The sequence below is a fragment of the Sceloporus occidentalis genome, unplaced genomic scaffold, assembly GCF_023333645.1.
Source record: "Sceloporus occidentalis isolate IW3139 unplaced genomic scaffold, rSceOcc1.0.p SCAF_5, whole genome shotgun sequence".
Lineage (NCBI taxonomy): Eukaryota > Metazoa > Chordata > Lepidosauria > Squamata > Phrynosomatidae > Sceloporus > Sceloporus occidentalis.
The window spans coordinates 20217395-20242390 of NW_028316985.1; the positions used below are offsets into that span (position 1 = coordinate 20217395).

The following is a 24996-nucleotide window of genomic DNA, read 5'->3' on the forward strand; positions in this document are numbered from 1 at the left end:
AAGCTTTACAATTCACCAGTCATAGATTGATGGTGATATACTACAGAAATAATCATGCAACCCAGCAGCAAAGGGTGGTAAAGACGCAGGGCCAGCTTGAAGTGTATGTCTGTAGAATGGGGGGAGTCCTTAACTTAAGGGTGATATACACATATGTGTGTGAGAGAGAGTCAGAAAGAGCAACTGGTGTGGCACACATGGGATATGGTACCTGGTGCACTCTCACTTCATTCTACCAGACATAGTTCACCTGTCTGGTCCTTGCTTGAACTTAAAGGGGGTTATGGGGCATGCTATCAAGATACAGAAATTCAGGTATACAGAAAATATATAAAATGGAATATAAAACAATAATTTAAATAAATTTTGTGTATCAGAGAAAAGAGACAAAAAAATTTATACATTTCTCAACATTAATCCAAAAGAAACATTCTGTTGGATTTAAATAATATTTTTATGGCATGGGTATATGAAATGAAACATTGATATATTAGGCTACATATGAAAAAGTGATTTGTATTAATGCTGTAACCTATGAAAAACAGTGCTGGGTCAAAGCAGGTCAACACTTTTTTATATTTCTCTCCATCTGTGATAGAGATTCGGTTTACATGATCATTATACAGTATATTATATATTTAGTACTTTGCTGACCTTCTTAATCTTGTTGGTTAAACCTTTAGAACACTGATTCCCAAAGTACATGGTATTTCCCCCTTGGGCAGTGGAAAGATCAAGAAGGGTGAGGGAAAAGAGGGTGACGGAGGTGGGATGAGGAAAAAGAAGTAGCAGGTGAAGGCTTCAGTCAAAGTATTGGCATGCAAGAAAGAGAGGGGGAACCAATGCCTTTAGGACCATGGTGGGGATGAGGAGTTAGAACACAAGGCAGTGAGAAAGAAATGGAGGTGAAAGAGAGCTTTCACATTTGAGACCCTGCTCAAGCTCTGTGAGCTTTGCTGGGACTTGGCTGGCAGGTTTGGGGCTGCACTGCTGCTCCTGCTTTCTTTTGCCACACAGGCCAAGAGAAAAGGTAGCAAAGGAAACAATACTGTGGAGGGGGAGGGACTTGAAGCTATGTGGGGAAGGCACATCTCTGGGGAAGGAAGGAAAGGAGTAGTCGGCTTAGTTCTTTGAAAGAGTCCTTCACCTCTCTCAGACTGAGACTCCTTCCTTGCTGGAAAGAAAAGTGGGAATCCAGCTGTGCCCCCCTCCTCACTAGCAAAGAAAGACTGATAGTCCTTCCTTGGCAGGAGAAGCTTCTCTCTTCCAGTCACCTTGGGAGCAGCAAAAAAGAAGCATATTGCCCATGTTTGCCTTTGCTGCAAAGCTGACATGGTTGAGAGGCTTCTCAGTCACTGCTCACACGGATGTAGCCAAGGGGGGTCCGGACCACCCCTTCCATTAGAAAAATGAATGGGTTGTGCTGCTGCGCCACCGCACCCAAGCCCCGTTATAATGGTGGCACTTAGCCTGGACCCCCCCCCCTTGCTAAAATCTTGGCTACATCTCTGCTGGTCAGCCAGCTGTTTAGTTGCTGCTTTCACTGTAACTGGGTGCAAAGGGAGCAGCAACCAAGCAGCCAGTTGAACAGTAACAAAGAAACTTCTTGTTTGTGCTGGCCTTTGTTCAGATGCTACTCCTTTTGCACTCATTCACCCTGGGAGCAGCAACCAAGGAGCTGGCCAGCCAGCATTTACTTTGCTGCGGGCAAGAGGGAGGAGCAGGCATTACTGCTGCTGTAACCATACGTGAGAGGCTGGAAAGGAAGAGGAGATGGTGGTGAGCTGGGAGTGGCTGAGGCAGACACCAATGACTGCTGCACAAACAGTAGACCCAACATCAAGAAATAGGTAGTGGAGGGCAATAGGGTTGTTGCTGAAGAGGAAAGGGGGTGGTAGCCCAAAACTGTTTGGGAACCAATGCTTGAATATCTTTATCCATGTTTTATTGTTCCCTATATGAAGCATGCTTTCATTTTGCCCAGAACCCAGGTTGCCTCCACTCCAAGCTTCATGTCGACAGGTGGACAATAGGGTGACACAAGCCAGTCTATCAATTTGGCTTTTCCCTGCATTCAATCTTTTTAAACCTCAAGTTCTTTCTAACTCACATATGAAGTCTGAAAATTGAGTCTCCTGTCATCAGCCAGGAGCTAAGGACTGGGACCCAGAGGAAGAGTCTGATGAGGCAAATCTTCCAGACAGAGAACAGCCTGCAGCTCTCCTTATTGCAAAGCAGCCTCAGCCAGCTCTCCCTGCTGAAGAGTTTCAGCCAGTTCGTCCTGTTGAACTTCAGCCTGAGCCAGCAGGACAAAGGCACGACTCACCTGCTGCTGAGGCAGAGGACACAGCTGGGGTCCTAAGTCCTCAGTCAAGGAGGAGGGACAAAAGGCTACAACAAAGGATACAACAAAGATGCTCAGCCAGGCTGCGGGCCAAGCAGTAACAGAGGAGCTCTGATTAGAGCAGTATCAGGCCACTTAAAGGCTGTGTCTGTCTAAAGCAAGTGCTAGAAGTAACTCATCTGTTTCCTGACCAGTATTCCTGTCTCTGAAACCTGTTTCCAGACTCCTGTACTTTATACTTCCAGACTTCCTGGCTTCTTCAACCTTTGGACTGTGTTGACCTTGATTCTTGTTGCATCCTTGATTCAGACTGCTTTGACTAATGCTTTTCCTCGAATGGACTCCCCCAGGCTAGGATGCTTTCTAGCTACTGGTAATTTATGGCCTCTGCCTGCACTATCAGTGGATGGTTCCCTCCCAGCCAGCCTGTGTAGGTGTTTGGTGAACAGGACATCTCCCAAGGTTGACGAGTGAGTTTCATGACTGGTCACTTGGACACCAAGTTCTTGTCCAATAACCCTAACCCCAGCACCACTCTTGTTCCAAAATACAGGTGTTGACAATGCATCAGATAGAACTCTTTCTTTCTTTTGGCTCACCTTAATATTCCTATTCTTCAAGCTTTGCTTCAAGGACAGTCTTGGCTAGCTTGATATTTCTGTGACACTTGGATCATGGATCAAAACAAACCCTTCAGTGGCTACTCTGACAACAACTTTGTCTTCCCATATTGGAAGTGTTTAGCAATTCAAAGTTTCAGTGAGAAGGTGGAAGCCTAACCAAGACTGTCTAAAGAGAACTAGTCTAGGAAAGAGACCTGTGAAAATCGATTATTCTATGTTTCTTACCCACTAATTGGTGCTGAGGCTGCAAGCAGAAGCCTGGTTGCCGTCATGAGTAATCCAGCAGGCACTTTAGGAATGAGTGCACAGCTGTTTGATGCCTAAACTGTATTGAGTTGGAATTTAATTGCTCCATAATCACGAAGTAAACACTTGCCAGTTGCATTGATCATGTTTCAAGTCTGATCTAAGCAGCATTTTATACATGAGAAAATTAAACTTCAAAAGGAAGCTAACACATGCAAAACCCTAGGGCAGAGAACCTATCCCCATGCACTTCTTCTTACAATAATTAAAAATTCACTTCTGCTGGATTGTACTTTTTGGTACCTTTTCCAGGTACAGCTTAAAATCTCTCCTCAACACATGAAAACTAAAACATCCTGTATCCAGAACTGAGTACAGCTTTGCAGAAAAGGAAGGACCTTGGCTTTCTGAGAAGCAAGACCCCCCCCCCCCCCCACCAACATTTCATGAAACTTCTAAAATGTACCTTTTGTGAGCTCTATACAGTTCCTAGATCAATTTTTATTGCTCCGGCTACCCATACGCTTACTTTTACTTGTTTCTGACAATTTTGTTTCACTTGCTGTTTTGGTATACTCTGTAGCACATTATTCATTTATTTACAAGCGAAGATGGTTAGATACACAATAGTTCAAAAAGATACTATCAAAACACTTATCCCAATAGCTTATTACCAAAGTAGATTTGCTTATTGCCATTACCAGTTGGTAGAAGTCATGGGAAAGGAGAGAAGTGGAGAAGAAAAACATATGACAAAAAAGTAAAATAATCTAATGAGTTGAGCTTTGTTGCTGTTAGATACCTCCAAGCTGAATTTGACTTATGGCAGCCTTATGGCAGGGTTTTCATGACAAGATTTAGTCAGAAGAATTTGCCATTTACTTACTCTGAGGCTGAGAAAGTGTAGTTTGCCCATAGTTCATCCAGTGGGTTTCCATGGCTGAGCAAAAATTTAAACCCTGGCCTCTAAGATTCCTAGTCCCAACACTCGAACCATTACACCACACTAGGTAACAGGTATTTATTACAGATAGAATTCAAGATACTTGTATCAGAAGATTGTTGAATCAAAATGCAGATACCAGGTGTATGATTTGATTTCAAGTTTTGTGAAGTGTGTTTTTGGCCTTCAATGTGGCTGTGGAAAAGTATTTCCTGAGTCCATCCTTCAAATTTCAAGAGTTGAGTATATGACACATGTAACATGCTCTACTTGGGGCTGCCTTTGAAGAGTGTTTGGAAACTGCAACTGGTCCAAAGAGCTGCAGACAGATTGTTAACAGGGGTAGGTTATAGAGACCACACAATGCTTCCATTGAAACAGCTCCACTGGCTGCCAGTTTGTTTCCGAGTACAATTCAAAGTGCTGCTTATGACCTCTAAACCCCTATATGACTCAGGTCCAGGCTGTTTGGCAGAACTTATCTCCCTCTATGAGTCAGCCGGGACCCTGAGATCCTTTGGAGGCCCTTCTCTTAGCCCGCTACATCACAAGCACTGATCTCCTAGGGAGATCAGAATGGCCCCTTCCTTGCTGGCCTTCTGCTGGCAGGTTAAAACCTTTATATGCAGGCAGGCTTTTTAAAACAGAATGTTTTTAAAGGACCGGCTTAGGTTGTCGTATCATTTTGAGTGTTTTAAAATTTTATCTTTTTAACTATATTTTTATTCTTTTAATGGGCAATCTATTTTAATATTGCAAAAATAAATAAATAATAACATATTATTACTAATGCTTCATCATTAATATTAATTCTTGCTTTGAATTATGTCCCAAAGGAAGCTATTATTTCCCATGTCCATCAAGTATTGATCTTCTAGGAATAGCCCCCTGCCTGATCATTTTAAAAGGGCCCATAGTGTTCCCAAAGCCGCCTTGGAGTTGTCCATCCCTAACCTAAGGTGGTCACACTGTACTGACAGTGAGTTTGTGTCCAGTATGCTTCCTGAATGATTGTTTGTTCTATTAATCACCAACTCATATGTAATTTAGATTTTTTTTAAATCACTCCAACATAAAAGCCTTAATTAGGTGGTCAATTTTGCCTTCCATCTATGCAGTAACCCCAGTTCTTGTCCAATTCTTTCATCACTGTCCTTTCTATTCCTAGTCTTCTTCTTATCTCTCGACTGCAGTCACCATTCTGATCAATGTTTCATCCAAGGTATGATAAATTTTTAACTATTTCAATTTCCTCATTGTCTAATTTGAATTTATGTAGGTCTTCCATGGTCATTATTTTTGTTTTCTTTATGTTCAGGAGTAATCCTGCATTTGCACTTTCTTCCTTGACCTTCCTTAGTAGTTGTTCCAAGTCCATGACGTTTTCTGCTAGTAATATGGCGTCATCCATATATCCTAGATTGCTGATGTTCCTACTCCCACCCCTCCTTCTTCTAAGTCTAAGCCTGCTCTTTGTATGATGTTTTCTGCATAGAGGCTAAATAAGAGGGGTGACAGAATGCAGCCCTGCCTGACTCCATACCAAATGAGAACCGCTGTTTCTCAATATTCTGTTCTGACACTGGCCTCATGTCCTGTGCATAGATTTCTCATTAGAACTATCAAATGTAGTGGGACTCCCATGTCTTTGAGAGCATTCCATAGCTTTTCATGATCAATGCAATCAAAGGCTTTGCTATAGTCTATAAAGCACATGCTGAATTTCTTTTGAAATTTCTTGGTGCACTCTGTTAGTCATCATATGTTTGTAATGTGGTCCCTAGTGCCCCTACCCTTCCTGAACCCTGCTTGCATCTCTGGGATTTCTCTCCACATGTGTCTGGAGTCTGTGTTGCAGAATTTTAAGCATAATTTTGCTTGCATGGGAAATTAATGCAATGGTCTTATAGTTATGGCAGTCTTTTGTGTCGCCCTTTTTGTGGACTGGGATGTACTTTATTTATTTACTTATTGTATTTATAACTCGCTCTTCAGAAATGTTCTTCGGTGGCTTACAAATTTAGTGCTTCTAGTCTGTTGGCCAGTGTTTTGTTTTCCATATTTGTTGCCATATTTTTGTTAACACTAGAGTTGATTCTGTATGTCTGAATTGTAGCAGTTCAACTGGAATATCATCTGTTCCTGGTGATTAATTTTTTACAATTTCTTTTAATGCAGCTTTGACCTCTCTTTCTCAAATTTGGCATTCAGCTTTGTATGATTCTTCGTTTCATTGTTTCATTCATTTTTCATCTCTTTTGTATAGCTCTTCTGTGTATTTCATCCAGCACATTTTAATGTCTTCTCCCTCTTATAGTATGTTCTTGTTCTTATCATATAGCATTCCAGCTTTCGGTTTGAACTTCCCTTTGATTTCTGCAGTAATATTTAGCAAATCTAAAATTCATAGCACAATTCATATTTTCAGCATTGTTTCCTAACATTAGTATTTCAAAGACATAATGCCTCTGAGCCAGGAAATAACATACAGCCATCTACTGCAGCCATTAATAGAGCCTTGTGCTCTATCAATTTGTCTAGTCCTTCTTCAAATGGTGCCCAAATCTTGTGACAGTAAATTCCATATGTCTTATGTGTGTAATGTGTTCTGTGAAGAAATACATACTTCCTTTTTGTCTGCTCCTCTTCATCATTTACAAGATTTATTTAACATGAAGATTTCCCTTCAGCACAAAGAGTGATGAATTCTTGAGAGATGGTTTTAAAAGAATATTAGTAGGTTCAATGTATTGCATTAAGAAGAGATGGGCAACTCCCTGAGGTGCAAAGAGCTGCACAACATTCCTCACCACACCTCAAAGGTCTGCATGACTACCCTACCTCATCCCCAGTTTCCACTCCAATTTGTTTTACTTTAATAAAGTTCCTCCACTTTTTCTATGGTACCAGATTACTTTCTGATATTAAAGCAAACTCTAGAACAGCCTAGAACAGTCCCCCAAACATGGCAAAATTGCTGCCCCGTGCCCTAGAGAGAACAGACTCAGTCTGTATCAAAAACAAAACAAAAAATGTTTCTCAAAAAGGTTGAGAGAGGGGGGTGCCTTTAGCCCATTGCTTCACTTTCTTCACCCTTGCTTTGGCCTGTTAAAGACAGCCAAAATAAAGCTGCTTCGAGTCACAGTGGAGGTATGGTGTTTCAATGATGCATGCGTCCTAAGAGTCCAGAAGTCACACCAAAGCCACACTCCAGCCCTAAGGACTGGAGCGTGGCTTTGGTGTGGCTTCTGGACTCAAAGGACGCGTGCATCATTGAAACCCCATACCTCCACTGTGACTCAAAGCAGCTTTATTTTTGCTGTCTGTAACAGGCCTTTATAACATACCCAAACCCTTTTATAATTTCTATTACTTATAAGACAGGGATTTAATCATATAAGCTGCTTGTGATCGTGATGTTATGCAAAGCCTCATGAACTTTGGTTTTATTTTATTAGCCACACAGAAGGGGCTCCTTTCAAAAATTCATAGTATTTTAATTAAAAAGCATTCCATCTGTGATACTTGGGAGAAAAGGCATAGGAAAAAAAGATATGGATAATGGTTCCCACTGTTGTTGTTCAAGCCATTTCATGACAACCCTAGTGTGAACCTATCAAGAGGTTTTCTTGACAGATTTGTTACAGGAGGGTGCCTTTGCCTCCCTCTAAGGCTGAGAGAGTATGACTTGCCTAAGGTCATCCTGGGGATTTCCACTGCTGAGCAGGGATTCAAATGTTACACAAAACTAGAAATCCTGGAATTCCATAGCATTGAACCATGGCAGTTAAAATGGTATCAAATTGCATTATTTCTGCAGTGCGGATTAGACTACAGTCCAATGCTCAAATCCCTAGACTATGCTGACACTCTAATATTTCCCAAAGAATAAGATTATTGGCTTAACAATATCTACTAATGTAATTATTGTACCACACTGGCTCTCAGTTCCTCACTAGAGCTTCAGTTTGAAGGACCATAGGTTCTCCATACCTATTTTAAAAGAAGAGCAAAAACAGTTTTGCAGGGTGTGGGTCCTTGGTACTAAAACAGTACCAGGGAGATAGTAGCAGACTTGGGAGGACCCCAAGGTTTTAGGAAGTGCAAGAAAGCAATTGGGGTGGGGGGGGATACCAGCAAGCAAAGGGGAGTAAAACAGCTCAATGATGACTGAACACACTCAATTGTCTTGAAATGGTGGCTGACTGTTGGACAAGGAGAAACCAAAAACTCGAGTTAATGAAAATGGAGTGCCTTGGATGATGGCATGCCTGGCTGACTGGAACCCTAAGAAGAGCATTCCACACATTTTTATGCAGGTTACACTTATCATTTACAAATTATGCTTATGATAAAACACCTTTATTATTCATTATATTTATAACACCTCTTAAAGGTTGTGTTTGCTCAAAATAACAAAGCTAAATTTACAGCTGAGATGTGCTGCAAACAGCTGAGATCTTATGATCTTCCATCACCTCTGGCAACAGTTAATGTGCATTCCCTTGGCTTACCAATATGCTGTGCAAAACGACTGCAGAGTCCATTGCTTAAGTAATTCCACCTCAACACCTCCAGCTACACATTTTTCAGAATATTGTCCTTTCTCACAAGAGTAGAATATAGGGTCTTTCTGTGCTGTGGATCTGCTCATTTCCATACCAGAGCCCCATGCAGTGGACTACGTAAAGCTGGTGGAAGAACAGCATGTGCTATTCTCTCCCATTGTGATTTCAGACTTTCCCCTTATTATTGGAATAGAAATGAATTTCTCACATCTCAGTCCCATTAACATTCACAAAAGGAAACGTGGGATGCAATCCTGTCAGAAACGGGTTTCAGCCGGGCCCATTTGAAAGATTATTGTTCCAGAATGCTAGACTTCACTATATGAGACTTAGAGAAATGGAGAGGCAATTACTGGCCTATTCAAATCCCAGGATGGATGGCTATCATTAGCTGATAAAAATGGCAGGGAAATAGAGGCACCAGTTCCTGAAATCATGGGGCTGGGTCAAATAATAGTCTATATTCAACAGCCCAGGTAAAGAATGGCAGGGCCAGCCCAACTATTATGTAGAATCAGGAGCAACGTCAGATGACATATGCCACAAGGATAGAAATGTGAGTGTAACTCAACCTGCCCTGTACCCCACTAATGCTAACTTGCTGCCTTCTGGTGCAGAAGAAGATAATGTCTGGGTAAATATTTCGAAGTTAGATTTAAATACAGTCAGCCCTCAATTTTTGTGGGGGTTTGGAACACACACACACACACACACACACACACACACACACCCCAAAAGTGGAAGGAGAATATAAGCCCACCTTTTTTTTACTTGAGAGAACACTTTAAAAAAAAACATTTCTATTAACAGAAATTTAATAATATATAACAACATGTAAGAATAACTACAAATATAAAAACTGAATCTTATTATTTTAATTTACTATTCTTCAAATCCTAAAACTGCTAATTTTCCCAATCTTTTCCTCATTACTTCAGTTATCAATTTCCACTGTTTTTAAGAAACATCTGATGTTCTTTCCCTAATCAATTTTTTTTAATTTGTCCAATTCAGCAAGATCATACAATGAAGGAACAACCGAATCCTTCCATTTCTACACATAGTGTATCCTGGCAACTGTAATCATATATTATTCTTCCATGCTTCTTCTCCATCTTTCCTTCCACCAGTCCCAATAGAAAAAGTTCTGGTTTTACATGAAATTTATCTTTCAGAAAAATCTTCCATTAAAGAATGTATCTGAATCCAGTACTTTTTTGCTTTGTTGCAAGTCCACTGCATACGATAAAAAGTTCCTTCTTTTTTATTACACTTCTAACATATATTACTAGAAGCTTTATACCTCTTTGAAATCTTCCTGACTGAATATTGTTCTAGGCACCTGTAGGTCCTCCAGCACAATAACCAAAGAATCATGCTGGATGATATAGCAGTGCCTAAAGAAATGTTTTCTATAGGCATCTGTAGATCCTCCAGCACAGCTCTGTGGTCAACTTCCAGTGAAAGTTGACCACAGAATCACACTGGAGGAGCGAATGTATTTTTTGGTAGCAGGGGGATATATAGTAAACAATCAAATTTGTGAATCCTTAGTGTGCAAATGTGGAGGGACAACTATTATCAACTAGTCCAGTGCTTCTTAAACTATTTGATGTGACAGACTGGCAAGTTTTTTTTCCCTCAATGTGCCTGGACAAGGATCATATTTCTGCTCTTTGTATACAACTTTTCCTTTCTTTTCTGTAACTTGCTGTAGACCATCCGCTAATGTCTATGGTTCAGCAGGTGTCCTCAGAATATCACTCTGATGTAGTAAACTGCTGTATTTCGAATAGGTTCCTGTCCTTTGCCTCATGCAGTAAAATGTCTTTAGTCCTAGGAAAACCAAGGTCACAGCCTTTTGTCAAGTTTGAGTTAGGTTAGCGAGTCCATGTAACAGGGATTTCTCTGTAGCATCGCCTCAACTGTGGAACTCTCTTTCCAAGGAAGTTAATCTGGCCCCATCTCCTTCACATTTTCAGTAGGCAGCCAAAACAGTGCTTCTGCATGGCATTCAATATTTGAAAGTGCTGTTTTAACCATTTTAAAAACTTGATTCTAGGATTGTTTTTAAATTACTTTTAGAAATTTTTAAAAGAGTACTTTGGTGTGTTTTAAAATGTTTTTTCCTTAATAATGCTTAGACTGGTTTTAATTTGTTCATTAATTTGCCTTGGGAACCCTTGTGGGCTGTGAGGCAATACAGAAATCCTACAAATGAATGAATGAATTAGGATCACTTTGGCATGGATTTCTGGCATGTCCAGAAAACTACCTAGTTTGGCAATGTAATGTTCATCTCAGGTCTCAAGGGCCGCCATTAACTTTCCTTCTCCCAACCAGAAAATCACCTCAAGGAATGGACAATGGATGCAGGCTGCCACAGGCCTCAGCAGAACATCTTTTTCTACCAAACTATTAATCCCAAAATACTCTGTAGCAAAAGGACATTCTGTGTATCACTTCTACAGGGAAGAAGACTGATACCAAAGAAGGCCTTCCAGGTGTTAATATTTGTAACCTGATCAGGTAAGTCCTGATGTTAATGATATTTGTAAGATGGACAGCAAAATAGCCCTTTAAGGATTGGGGCTATCAACTATCAGCTAAGGGCCAGATAATTTTCTGGACCTTGCGGCATGGTAGTTGTGGAGCCACAAAATCTGAACATCCTTAGATGATCATCTGTGCTTTCATACTGATGTTGGCCCCACTAATGCTACATTTTGTGGGATATTGAATAATTATTTATTATTAAATAATCCTAGATACCTAAACAAGATAATATTAAGGACATTGGGGCCTGTTACAGACAGCCAAAATAAAGCTGCTTCGAGTCACAGTGGAGGTATGGTGTTTCAATGATGCATGCGTCCTAAGAGTCCAGAAGCCGCACCAAAGCCACACTCCAGACTGGAGCGTGGCTTTGGTGCGACTTCTGGACTCTTAGGATGCATGCATCATTGAAACACCATACCTCCACTGTGACTCAAAGCAGCTTTATTTTGGCTGTCTGTAACAGGCCAAAATTACTATTCTGGTAATAAGTCAACTTCTTTCTCTTTCCAATATAGCCACCTAAATGCATCTGGGGAGCCCAGAAATAGGACATGGAGGTGATGCCCATAGCTCACGGTACAAAGAAGTTAGTAACTACATTCTAGTCCTTTTCTATCTTATGGAACTAACAGTCCCCATGTTTCTCTGGGGAGACAAAATGGATGTTAAACCCATATAAGCTCCTTTTAGAGACAGAGATGCCTAGAGATTAGACTAGGGCATTTGACAATCATTTCAGAGAGGAAAACACTCAGTGTTATACAAGCGCTTGCTTATCCGTCAGCCAGTTGCTTGGTATTTCTTTTTTTCGTTTATATTTTTTTCCCGAGGACGGCTAAAACATCTTGCAGCTTCAGCAAGTCATGGCATGTGTGGGATGCCCCATCCATATGTTCCCAGTCGGAGGAGGAGTTACCAGCCCACCCACCTATCTGCTAAGGCCTCCAAGTCCCTCGAAGAAACAAGAGTCACTTCTCTGTTTATACTCCTTATTAGTCCCTATTCTGTTTAATCGGCTTAGACTGATGAGGCGAGGCAGTGGTAGGGATCAGCCGGGCTGTTTAATTAAAGGATTGTAGCTCAGCCCTGCAGTTTGGGGGTTTGTGTAAATGAGCTGCGAGTACATTATTTAATCCACCACACGGAGAGGAGCCGAGGCATTAATGAAGAAAACTCTAATTAAAACTAGATGGCTGGCAGTTATTACCAGCATCACTTCTGACAGGCTGTCTCATTTACAAAAAATGCCTGATCAGGGAAAAGAAAAGAGGGAAGAATTCACTCTGAGTTATGTAATTTACAATGCAGTGGCCATGGCAGGAGGGAGTATGCAAGAGGGAAACTAGCCCCCAAAGCAGGGTGCAGGTTCATCAGGAAAGCCAGTTAGACTCCTCTAGAAATATGGCTGCCTCAGCAAGACTTTTCTGTTAAGCTAATTCTAAAGACCCAGTTGGCCTCGAGTGAGCCAACATGGCTGACTGCCAATTATTCAGAATACCAGGTTGGCTCATTAACGTCCTAATTGGCTTGGCCTGCTCCCGAGTAATGTTAGCCATTCTATAAAAAGGGACAGGTCATCAAATAAACCTGCATGTGTACGTTATATAACAACTCCTCCAGACTCCCAGTGAGAGCCCTCAATGCAAACTACAGGGATATGGGTGTTCACCACTTACAAGAGAGCTTGTAATTAATTTTCTTTCATTTCCACAATTTTATAGCAAATCCAACTTGGCTATCACAGTGTTCAGCCCCAAGAGAAAGTGTACCAATTACAAACTCACTTGTAGTCATATCCTCAAGGGCTCTACCAACCTTCTCTTTTCCCTTTATTCCATCCCTGGGAGATTGGCACTGCTGAAAGAAATTTAAGCAGAACAGGGACACCAGGGATAATAATCAATGTTTGTGTGGTTCTATGAGTAATGCTTGGAAGAGTGTGGAAAACTGATGCCTTGAGCTCTTCAGATTCTGTGCCAGTTGAAGGATTCCCTACTAAGGTGGTGCCAAGCCCTTGGAGTGGATAAAAACTAGACTTCAAAGGTGGGTCAGAAAAAAACTAAGACCTGCAACAAAATTTGCACTGTGGAGTGCTATTGTTCAGTGTTTAAACCAGCCAGCTATATCCTTTTCCAGGATAGATCATTTTATTTCCGTTCTCTCTTATATTTTTTCCATACCTCCACAGAATCCAGCGTTCTCTGAACAAGTTCACTTTTCATTGGTCTTTTTAATGCTTTGCTATTTTTTACCTCCTTAGTTGGTTTTCCCCTAAATAACTATGTACTTCTACAGTTCTTATAGTTGTCTCAAACCTGTTGATAACTTCCTTCTCAGGACTGGTTCTACCATTAGGTAAAGCAAGGTAACTCAGCAGGCAGATACTGGAGGATCCAATGGTCCTTCTAGCTCATCCCCCTGAGCCCATCAATCTTTTTTATCATGTAAAGGACAGAGTTGGGCAACCCACACAGTCTATCCTAGCCCATTGCTTCTAGTACAGAGGAGGGTGCTAACAATAACCACATTTGACGTAAGGTTCAAGTGTCAGTCATGAACCCAATATGGATCACCTTCTTTGCTTCTCAATCAGGCATTAAATGCCCTTCTCCTTTTGGTACATATGACACCATTTTGACAATATATGAATTCTGACTCAAAGAATAAAATGATTTTTCATATTTAAAACTAAATCAGAAATTGGAGACATTATACAGGATATTGGACTATAACTCCCAGAATCTCCCAGCTAACATTAACAGATTACATCCTAGTAGCTGTAGTATCCCCCCCCCCAAAAAAAAAAAATAGGGCAAGCCTGTCCAACCTTTGGACTAGATGTATAGTTGCTTACAAAGATCTAAGAAGGGACATAGGTCAGTGTCTTAAGAGAACTTGATTTGTGTCATTATCTTTGATCGAAGCATCAAGAACTGTTTAGGGACCTTATCACACTAGATGAATCCCGCTCAGAAACGGGATTTAAAAGTAGGGAAAAGTGCAAATGCGGGAAGGTTTTTCAGACAATGTGTCTCTGAAACAGAAATAACGCAGAAATAAAGCGAACGGAAAGTGGACAAAAATGTCACCTTTTTAATTTCAGAAAGTTCCCAAAAGTAAAAAGGTGTTGTTTTTGTCCACTTTCTGTTTGCTTTATTTTTGCATTATTTCTGTTTGGGAGAAACACATTTGAAAATCATCCCGCATTTGCAGGTTTGTTTTTTTTCTATTTCTAAAATCCTGTTTCTGAGCGGAATTTGTCTACTGTGATAAGGCTCTATGACTGCAGATCACTGTGCCCTATGAACACTTAGTTTTAAGTAAAAACTTCAAAAGATCTACTGGCACCTTAAAGACTAAATAATTTTCTTTGGTATAAGGGCATCTGATGAAGAAAGCTGCAATCCCCGCTGCGTTCCTGGTTTTGCTAGTGTACCCAAGCCATTTGTCATCTTACTATCTATGGGCACTAACATAACACCTGTCACATTAATATTAAGAAGGAAAGTTGCTTTGTGATGATTCTTTCAACTTTAATCTTGCAGAGGAAAAGAAAACAAAAAGAGGGTAGAGTATCTGCCTGGGTAGGACACTTAAAGAATTGCCCCCAAGGCATATTCACACTACAAATGCATCCATTTTATACCATTTTCATCATGATTTCCTCCAAAAAAACATTGATTATTATAGTACTGATTACATGCTTAAAGAATTCTTTCATTTTTAATTCCTTTTTCATCCATCCTACAGCTCCCAGGATTGCAATGAAATAAACACATGAATGACTGTCAGGAAATGCTATGGACCAGAATGTAGGGAAGTTATTTTTTTGGACTAGAACTCCCAGAATCCTCCGGCCAACATGCCATATTGCCATGCTGATTGGGAGATTCTGAAAGTTTATTTATTTATTAACTTCATTTATGTGCAACCTTTTTCCCAAGATGGGACCCAAACAGGGAATTTTCTTAATGTCTGTCACTGATCCAGCGCTTGTTGTGAGGACTTAAAGCAAAATCCTAAGAAAAGGCACTGCAAATAAGAGAAGGTCTTCCTGTCCATGAATGCTACTCCTTTTCAGTAGTCTTCAGTTTGTTCAAATTAGTGCATTTACATATGAAACCTTTGCACAATGTTGTAAATTAAAGCAAATATCTATGATAATCCAGAGGAGAAAGAGCAGGATATTAATAATAATGATGATGGTAATAATCATGGTAATAATAGTAATGATAATATAAAAACAAGATTTAGATATGCATGCATAAAGACAGAAACCAAAGAGACTTTTCCCGAATGGGGGACACAGAAAACTCATCAGAGTAGTGTTGAAAGCAGAAAAGGATTGACTTTCATTTTGCTGAGGTCCTGCCCAGAGTCGAGCCAAAGAGGTCATACCAATGAATTTGGAGGGACATAAGGGCTACCATAATAAATCTGCCTTCTTCTCATCTTTTTTAATTGCCACCATCTGTTTAGGTGATCCTGGTGACAGTAGCAATTGCTTTCCACCACTGCTGCTGGGAACAATCCTCCTATGTTCCTTCCATTCCTTCCTATCTAGACAGGAAGCTGTATTTCATTATTCCATATTCACTCATATGATGTATACCCTTCAAATGTCCTGTTTTACCAGGGACAGTCCCGGTTGAGCCTCCATCATCCTACTTTTTCAGTTTCTTTTGAAATGTTCCAGTTTCTCTCTCTTCCTCCTATTTTCCTTCTTTGTCCTCAGCTAATTTCCTTTGTTGCAAACTGAGCCCAAAGTGCAAAAATAGGTTGCACAAAAGTGGGATCTGGGACTGCAGGCCAAACATTACACTCCCCTATCCTAAGAGGTATATAGGGAGGCTGGACCTCTAGGAGTTAAGTTTGCAAGATGTTCTAACACTGAAGAATCTCAGAGGCGCGTTACAGACCGCCCAAAATGGGCAGCCTCGCGCCGCTGCCGGTTGCTGCATCCAGGAACCGCAGCAGCCAAACCGCACGTTTCCCAGACGCAGCGAAGAAGCGCCAAAATGGCGCTTCTTCTTGCGCCCCGGATGGGACGCCGCAAGGCTCTACTCGCGCAGTCATGGCGTCACATCCGGGGCACGAAGTGTGGACGCTATGCGTCTGATATGTCAACATGGCGGCCCCCGTCTATATAGGGTGCCGCCATTTTGTACGCGCAGAGCACGTACTAGAATTAGGGGCGTGAAGAAATCACACCCCTTCCTAACCCTAGTACGCGCTCCACATGTACTATATGCCCGTCTGTAACAGGCCAGAGTTTGTGTGCTCTAACTCTAGAGCCACCATAGTGTAGTGTTTTGAGTGCTGGACTCTGGAAATCAGGATTTGAATCCCCACTCAGCTACAGAAACCCACTGGGTGACCTTAGGCAAGTCACATTCCCTCAATCCCAGAGGAAAACAAAGGTAAACCCCCTCTGAACAAATCTTGCCAAGAAAATACAGTGATGGGGTTGCCTTTGGATTGCCGTAAGTCAGAGATGACTTGTAGGCACACAACAACAACAAATGAAGTTCTGGCCAAAAGAAGGAATTACACTTGTGGCCAATATGCTCCCAGACTGAATTCAAGGACCTCAATACTTTCCTTTTATCTGCCTACCCAAGGACTGAGATCTGCTGGGGAGGACCCTCTTCTGTATCTCATCAGTAAGGTCAATATAGTGAGGATGTGGAAGAGAACATTCTCAGCCACAGCACCCCAATTGTGGAATGCCCTTCCTTTGGCAGCCCAGTTGGCGCCTGTGGTGGTTTTTTCAGATATCAAGTATAAACATGGCTTTTTATTAAAGTCTTTGGCCCTCACTGATTTATCTCAAACTGCTAATACACATCTTTTGAAATGGTTTTAATAATTTAGTCCTGATTTTTTAACTTGGTATTTATATATAAGAAGTTTTAAATGAATTTACATTTTTTAATTGTTTTAACTTGTTTATACTGATTTTACTTGTACTTCATGCTGGGGACCTTTCAGTTTAGGATGGGATACAGATATTTGAGTAAATAAATAATAATAATTACCCATACCCACAAAACTTACAGAACAATGGGCCACAGCTAAATCAGGTGACAAAGTCTGATGCTAAAAGATTCTACTAGGTCAGAGTTTTGTTATGATATCTTGTTATGGTATCAAGAGGACTCCTTGTCATAGCTAGCCTTGCCTTATTCCAGGACCTTCTCCCTTCCCCTGCAAACTGTCCACAATCATAGCTGAACGAATCCCTGCTGTGGCTCCTGTTTCTTCTGTGGATAACACTTAAAAAACAACAAGTTTTTTTAAAGAATAAACCTCTAAAACCCAGTGTTTTATTTGTTTAAACCTTTTTATTTATTTGTTTGTGCATTTTGTTAGTTTGTTGATTTAAAGGTTTTTTTATATATGTTATGTAATGTAAAGGTTTATATATGGCTTAATATAATGTAAATCAAGTATTATGTAAATGTATGTATATATGTAAAATAAATAAATAAAAGTTTTGATTTTTTGTTAGGGTTTTGTTTCTTTATTTTTTGCTTTAACATATTGGACTGTACCAATATAGGACTAAATCACAAAACTAAGTAGCAAAACACAGTTCAGATGTTATGGACACAATCTTAAATAATTGTTGTTTAAATAGTGCTCTTTGAAAGTATGTTGTTTTGACTGAACTTATGTTAATTGAAGGATCTGTTGCTGAACTGCATTTCTTGCACTATAAAATAAAGTGATTAAAAAGATGTAACTGACACTGGATACCGGTCTAACAACGAACCACTGCCAATAAACTGTTAAAGCTTAAATGCTTAAATTCAAACAGTCCTTGTTGTATCAGTAAGAGGGCTGGAAAACAGTAATAATAGCCAGAGGTTTTTTTTTTAAATCAGTTTTGAAAACCAGGAGTGTTTTTTTTTTAAAAAAAGTAATTTGTTTTAAACCAAAGTTTAACCATGATTTAAGCCAATTTGGTTTACACTAGCCGACTCTGCCATTTTTCATAAGCAAAGGTCCTCTTCTGTGTTTGGAAAATGGGTTGTTATAATGTTGTCCAAAGAAAAAATTGGAGATACATGTCAACATTTGTTTTGTTTTTGGCATTTGGAGCAGTCTAAGGTCCCAGGGGCAGAAAGCTGGGTCCTGGATCTGTTGTAGTTGCCCACCCCTCCTTTCTTCTAAGAGTAAGAGACTTTTTTTATGACCAGGAGCTACAATCAGTTTCCAAAGTCTTATCAGAGGCTATCTTTCAGTGATGGGTGCAGGCAAAGGCAAAAGGTCAAGACCAAAAATGTCCTGATATTTTAGCTTAAAGCTCTTTACTGTCGGTAACTAAACTTTAAGAGGCATTTCACCATCTAAAATAGAGAAAATGTACAAAATCTAGGAAACCAGTCAATAATAGAATAATGGGGAGGAAGGGGTAGCAATCTGGAGGACCCCAGAAAGTTGGATTAGGATGCCAGGAAGGCAGATCACAGAAGGACCAATGGCAGCACATGAACAAAGGAATGCTGGGAAGAAAATGTTCTTCCAGTTTCATCCTGCAGCAAGAAAGAAGGGGAGTTCTTTCCTACCATTTAGGCTTCCTTTTTCATAGTGCTAGACCCAGGAATCAGACTGCCAGTGAATGAAGCTCCGATGTTTTCTGTGTGCAAGTCAATGCAAAACAGGCAAAAGTGACAGGAAAAAAGGAACAAGAAGGGCATGAACTGACAAACCTTGGAGAAGAGTCTGCACATGAAGGCTTCTGCTCAGCATCAGCTGCAGGGCAACAGAACTGGTGCAAAACAGTCTCATTCCTGTAACAAAAAGCAAACAGCAGCAGGTAAGAGTTTGATTCACTCACTGGGGATCAAATCTTCTTGTCCATGTCCATTCATGGCCACTGATCCCCACTGGCTGTTTCAGCCTTTTAAAAGATAAGGGAAAACTTGGATTATAGATATGAATCCTTTGCATTGTGTCAAGTGATCAGTATCAATCTAAAAAAGTTAAACATAATGCTCCACAGAACACATACCTCATGCCTCCCAAGGCCGAAATACCTCTGATACACATGTGGAAGATATGATTGCACATCTGAATTCTCCTCTATGTCAGGATCTAATAAACAAGGAAGAATGCTTAGCTAGAAGACCCCTGTATGTTCTAATGTAGTTCCTAAGCGTTACTATGTACAGTATGTGTTGAAAAAGTGAAATGTTTATCAAATCATGCAATTCTCCTGAAAAACATATGTGTGTGTGTGTGCGCGCACATGTGTTTTTCAGGAGAATTGAGAAAGTAAAAACCATCATCGGTAGGAGTGTACTATGTGCCTGCTTTGTATTGTAACTGGATCAAACCAAACAGTATGCAGACGACATCCAGGTCTACTTCTTTGTTACCTCTGAATCAAGTATTACAGGTCAACCAATACCCAAACTGGAGCCTCAAGACAGTAGTGGGTGGATGAAAGCTGATCAAATGAAATGGGATCCTGGAAAGAAAGAGCCTTTGTAGGAAAGCAGTTTCTTAGTCTGTGAGTTGATCAATCTATGTGTCCCAGGATGGGGTTGCACGCCCTCTAGAGGAGAAACAGGAAAGGTGCAGTTCATGGTTTGCATGTACTGTAACTTAGAGGCATTTTTTAAAAATCCACACTTCTTTCCCCTCCCTACCTTTTGAAAACATCTAGCCTGATGAAGAGTTTAAGAGAATTCAAAACTTTGCACAACCTAGTGTAATTTCAGTAGATGCTAATAAAGTTATTGGAGGTCTGTTAATTTTCAGTTTTACTTTAGAAAATAAAAGGAATTTTAGTTCCATGACATGACACCATCAGAAAAGGAAGCAATAAAATCCTGGGACAGCTTTACCCTATCCACCCACCTGCATGCCTACTCACTGTGGCATTTCCAAAGTGTCCACCTCTACCCTCTCAAGATTCCTCCTGCATAACTGTGTGTCTCTTTGTGTAAGAGACAGAGACACAGAGAGAGAGAGAGAACTTCCAGGCAAAGGCAGATGCTTTGATGGAACTTCCAGGGGGCTGAATCTATATTGGGGCCAGAGTTCAGCATCTTGGATAGCAACTTTATGGTTCATTCTAACACCACTCCACTCCATTCAGCACTTCACTAATGTGGAAGCTACCATCTGCCACTAAGTTCAACAGCATGGAAGTTCACTGTCCCGAGGAGCTTTCAGTTGACATTATGGGCCCAAAATGGAAAGAGAAAGGCAAAAGGGAAAAGAATAGATGTGCTCAAATATGTTTACATATAGCGCTAAGGCCCTTCTATGCATTTACTATCCATGTTTTGTTGTTAAGTAGCAAGTTTCAACCCTTGAGATATGCATACTGAAATGCACGCCAATAATGTGCATCTGCATACAGGCAGAGCTCTCTGGAAAGGAGTGCAACCACAAAAATGACCCCTCCCCAGCTCCAGATGAAGAGAAAGTCTGGGTGTCCCTCTGCCAGAGAACAGCAGAAGACTCACCATGGTGAGAGATAAATGGAATTGTGAACTCTTGTCCTGTCTGTGTGCCCCGTAAGTCAGAATGCCCCACTTTGGGGATAACAACCAACCATCATTTGACAATGTGGGAATGAGTCTGCCCAAACCTTTGGCTCCTTTCTTTCCTCCAGTGCACACAAGAGGAGATTGGAAGCTTCTGTTCCCTAGTCTAAACAAAGGCCTGGTACAGACCGCCGCTTTCCGGCAGCCTGGGGCCAAAATTAGGGCTCAGGAACATGGAGCGTCCGCACATTCCGCACTCTCTCAGTGCCATTTTGGGCGTGTACACATCCACATGCTGCATGTACCAATGCCATCTCTTGTGCGCTGTGTCCAAATGGGGAGGTGCACAAGAGACCTCACCATGCTGCTCCAGGGCACTAATTGTGCCTTGGCAGCAGCGCAGAAAAGAACTGCTTTTTGCAGCTCCTTTTTGGGGCGGATCGTTGACACATCCATGTGGTTGGCATGGCAACAATCTGGGGCAGAAAGGGGGGCATCCCAGCACTCCTTTCTACCCATCTGTATCCCCCCAAAGTTTGCTCTCATTTCTAAATGAGGAACATAGTTTGTTTACACTATAATTTACTGAAATAAGCCAAGATCAGAGATAATGTTGATTTTTTGGGTGTTTTAGCTATATTGCACTTGTTTTAATTTGTAGGCGAAAGGTGGGATTATAAAATAAAGATAACAGTAACAAGAACAGCATGATGTGGTTTTGGCTTCTCAATAGAGGGGAATGGTAAGGGCACTTATTGCTACCACATGGTTCCTGCCACCTGAGGGAGCTGACTGACTGCCTAATGATAGAATCCTGCAGAGATGAGATATGGGCACAATCTATCCTCATGGCCCAAGGGTTTCGCCATTCACCCCACTCTAACCTGATGAGAAATCCAGAGCTCCACCTTGTCACATTGCATGGAGCAGTGACTCAGGAAGTCTTCAGGGAGCCTAGCAGTCTGCACTGCAGAAGACAGGAATTTTTGCATGCTGAGGTGGATTTAATGTTATATGTTAATGTCTTCTGTTTATTGGGGATGTAAAAGTAGCCACCTCTAAGCAATTTTGCAAGTTCTGCTTGGCTGGTTCATCTTTGAATTGTAATTTTCCATCAGTACCCATCACTATCAACACACACACAGCTGCATCAGGAGAGGCTATTTGAAAGGAGAACAGTATTGTTATTCACTGCCACTTCCCTGTGCTAATCAGGTGTCCCCATATTATTACTCCTCAATTTTAAAGCTCTGCCACCAGAAAGGTTGTTGAGTTGTGCCTGCAAACAAGCTGGGCCCATGTGCTCTGAAAGAAAGAAACACAGCCTCCCCTGACTTCCTCAGAGTCATTCATGCCACAATGCTTGGAGTCTGAAACACTTTCTCATGAATCTGCTGCTTTCTTTGGGCGTCAGGATTATGTAATTCTCTCACACACATGCATGCAGAGAGAGAGAGAGACTTGCCAGCAGAAGGGTAGCCAGAAGTCACCATGTTCATGGCTAGAATTCTCAGCTGCTTTGTCAAGCCTTTCTGATCTTGCACTTTCTCTGGGAATGATGCCATAAGGACAGATGGAACAATGCAAAAGTGGACACTCAGAAGAAGAATTTTTAAAAGCACAGGACTTAGAGGATGAGTTTTCTTTTCCTGTTCTTTCCTCAAGCAAACCTTCAGTAAAAGGCAATATTATTATAGTAAAAACATTCAGATTTTTTAAATGCCTGATTTATTTTATTACCTTTTGTAAGAAGTGTCACAGACTTTGCCTATGCATATCATGATATAATAATAATAATAATAATAATAATAATAATAATAATAATAGGATTTATTTATATACCGCCCAATCACTGGGAATCCAAGCGATATGAGAAGAGTACTGCATGTGCTATTTTTTCCAACAGTTTTCAGCAGAAATGTGTTAAACTCTGGTTTTTAAAAGAGATGAAACATATGCTTTCTGTCAAGTCAGACCATCAGTCTATTTAGACCAGTAGTGTCTGGCCAGCAGGTGAACTGCTATGAATAATGCTGGTCCACACTTGACAACAAGTGTGCCCAACTCCTTTGGACTGGTGGAGCCACACTAACATATACTCCTTTGAGGACAATACCTTTCCCCTGTACAGTCAGCCCCCCATACCCACGGATACAACCATCAACAGTTTGAAAATATATTTTTTTTAATTCTAAAAAGCAAAGTTTGATTTTTCCATTTTATATAAGGGAAAACATTTTACCATGCCACTGTATATAATGGGACGAGCAGCCACAGATTTTGGTATCCAAGGGGATCCCAAACCCCAGTGGATACTAAGGGCCCACTGTAGTCACTGCCAAAGTTGCCCCCACAGTTCTTTTAAAAAATGGCAGCAACTAGATGAATTCCATAGTCTACAAGGATGGCAGAACATAATCTCAGACTATAAAGTCCTGGGAGACTGTGAAGCAGAGGAGCTCACAGGATTTCCTTCTTCCTCAAAAAAGGTTACCTTGCTCATTGCAATGCCCTCCATTTCAGAGTTATGACTTGTGGTGGGGTCTGATTTGGCAATGGCAAGAGATAGTTTGGTTGGAACCCTACTTGAGGATGCTAGGGACCTCAGATGGCTGGACTCTTCCATTCAGTGGCACAATGACCCTGAGATAGGTTTTACTTTATGCCTTATGGGAGCTATCTGTATTTCTGAATACTTTCCCAAAAACTCGGGAATGTTATCACAAAATGTTGGCCACCAGCTACTACGGACTAAACCTGTGATCTTCAGTACATAAAGCAAGTGCTTATCCTTGAGCTGGAGACCCAATCTAAACTGAACAGAGACCTTTTATTTAACCATCATAACTGTCGTATCGTCTGATCTTGGAAGCTAAGCAGGGTCAGCTCCAGTTAGTGCTTGGATAGGAGACAACAAATAGCAGATGATGCAGTCTATATTTCAGAGGAAGAAACTGGCAAAGCCACCTGTTTGAATTCTTTCCATAGGTCACTAAAATGAGTACCCAGCTTGTTGGGTGCAATTAGTTTACACATTTTAAACTGCTTAGGGAGTGCTTAAATGCACTGGTAAGCAGTATAGAAATGTACTTGCTATTCCTATTGCTTCCTAAAAAACTTTATGAAATGCATAGGCTCACCATAAGTCAACAGGAAACTTAAAAACACATATAAATGCACAACTTTAATACATGAGTGGCACTTTCTTATAAACATAGCATGTAAAACACATGGAGATCATCACATATTATCATCTCACATATGTTTATATATGTAAACACTAGGAAGCCATTGTTGGTCACATTGTCTACTCTGTCAGAAAGAAATTCAGGGGCTCAACAGACAGCCCTTAAGGAGCGGCAAGATGCCGCCCCTTTCCTAGCCAGATCAGGGCCGCGGCAACCTCATGCCATGGCCCCACTCTGGCTTTTCGAGGGCACTAAATGGAGCCACAAAAGCCCCCAATGGTCTCAATGTTCCCCCACCCAATTTTTTTAAGAGTATCAGAAAAAAAAATTATCCAAAAGGCCAACAACAATGCAGACAATGCTAATCTTAAACAGCTTAGCCTGCCCCTGATGGTCCTACTCCATTTGCCAGTTCTCTATCTGTTTTATACCTAGTATAACTATTTTAAGTATGTAATCTGTGCTTGATTCTTACCATCAGCCCTTCTTATACACCGATTTTTTTATACACGGATTCAAGCGTCCACGGTTTGAAAAAGTATAAATTTCAAATATCAAACCTTGATTTTTCATTTTTATAAGGGACACCATTTTGCTATATCATTATATTTAATGGGACTTGAGCATCCACAGATTTGGGCCCGTTACAGACAGGCCATATAATACGCGCAGAGCACATACTAGGGTTAGGAAGGGGCGGTGCTTCAGCACCCCCCTAACCCTAGTGCATGCTCTGTGTGCACAAAATGGCGGCGGCTGTTCCACACGGCCGCCGCCATGACGACGTCACGACCGCGCCGCCTCTATACGGGGTGGCGCGGACGTGACGTCGTCGCTCCGCGTCAGGGCGCTTAGTGTGCCCTTAGCATGGAGCAGGAAGGAGCTCCATTTTGGAGCTCCTTCCTGGTTTGCGCCGCTGGGCACAGCCTTCACACAGCTGCACCCAGCAGCGCAAAGGAGAAAGGGGCCAAGTGGCCCCTTTCTCCTCCTCCCCGCCACTGCGGGGTGTCCTTGGGGCTTGA

At 41.2% G+C, this 24996-nt stretch overlaps 1 protein-coding gene across 7 annotated transcripts in view; it reads right to left on the reverse strand.

The window, feature by feature from the left end:
* The window catches only part of LOC149311737 (IQ motif and SEC7 domain-containing protein 3-like), a 210143-nt gene that overhangs the window by 103856 nt on the left and 81291 nt on the right, over positions 1-24996 (reverse strand). For all 7 annotated transcript variants that reach the window (XM_089527805.1, XM_089527806.1, XM_089527811.1 and 4 more), the window contains exon 2: positions 18999-19079. In XM_089527805.1, the coding sequence (XP_089383931.1) occupies positions 18999-19079 (81 nt within the window). The remainder of the gene's footprint in view (positions 1-18998; positions 19080-24996) is intronic.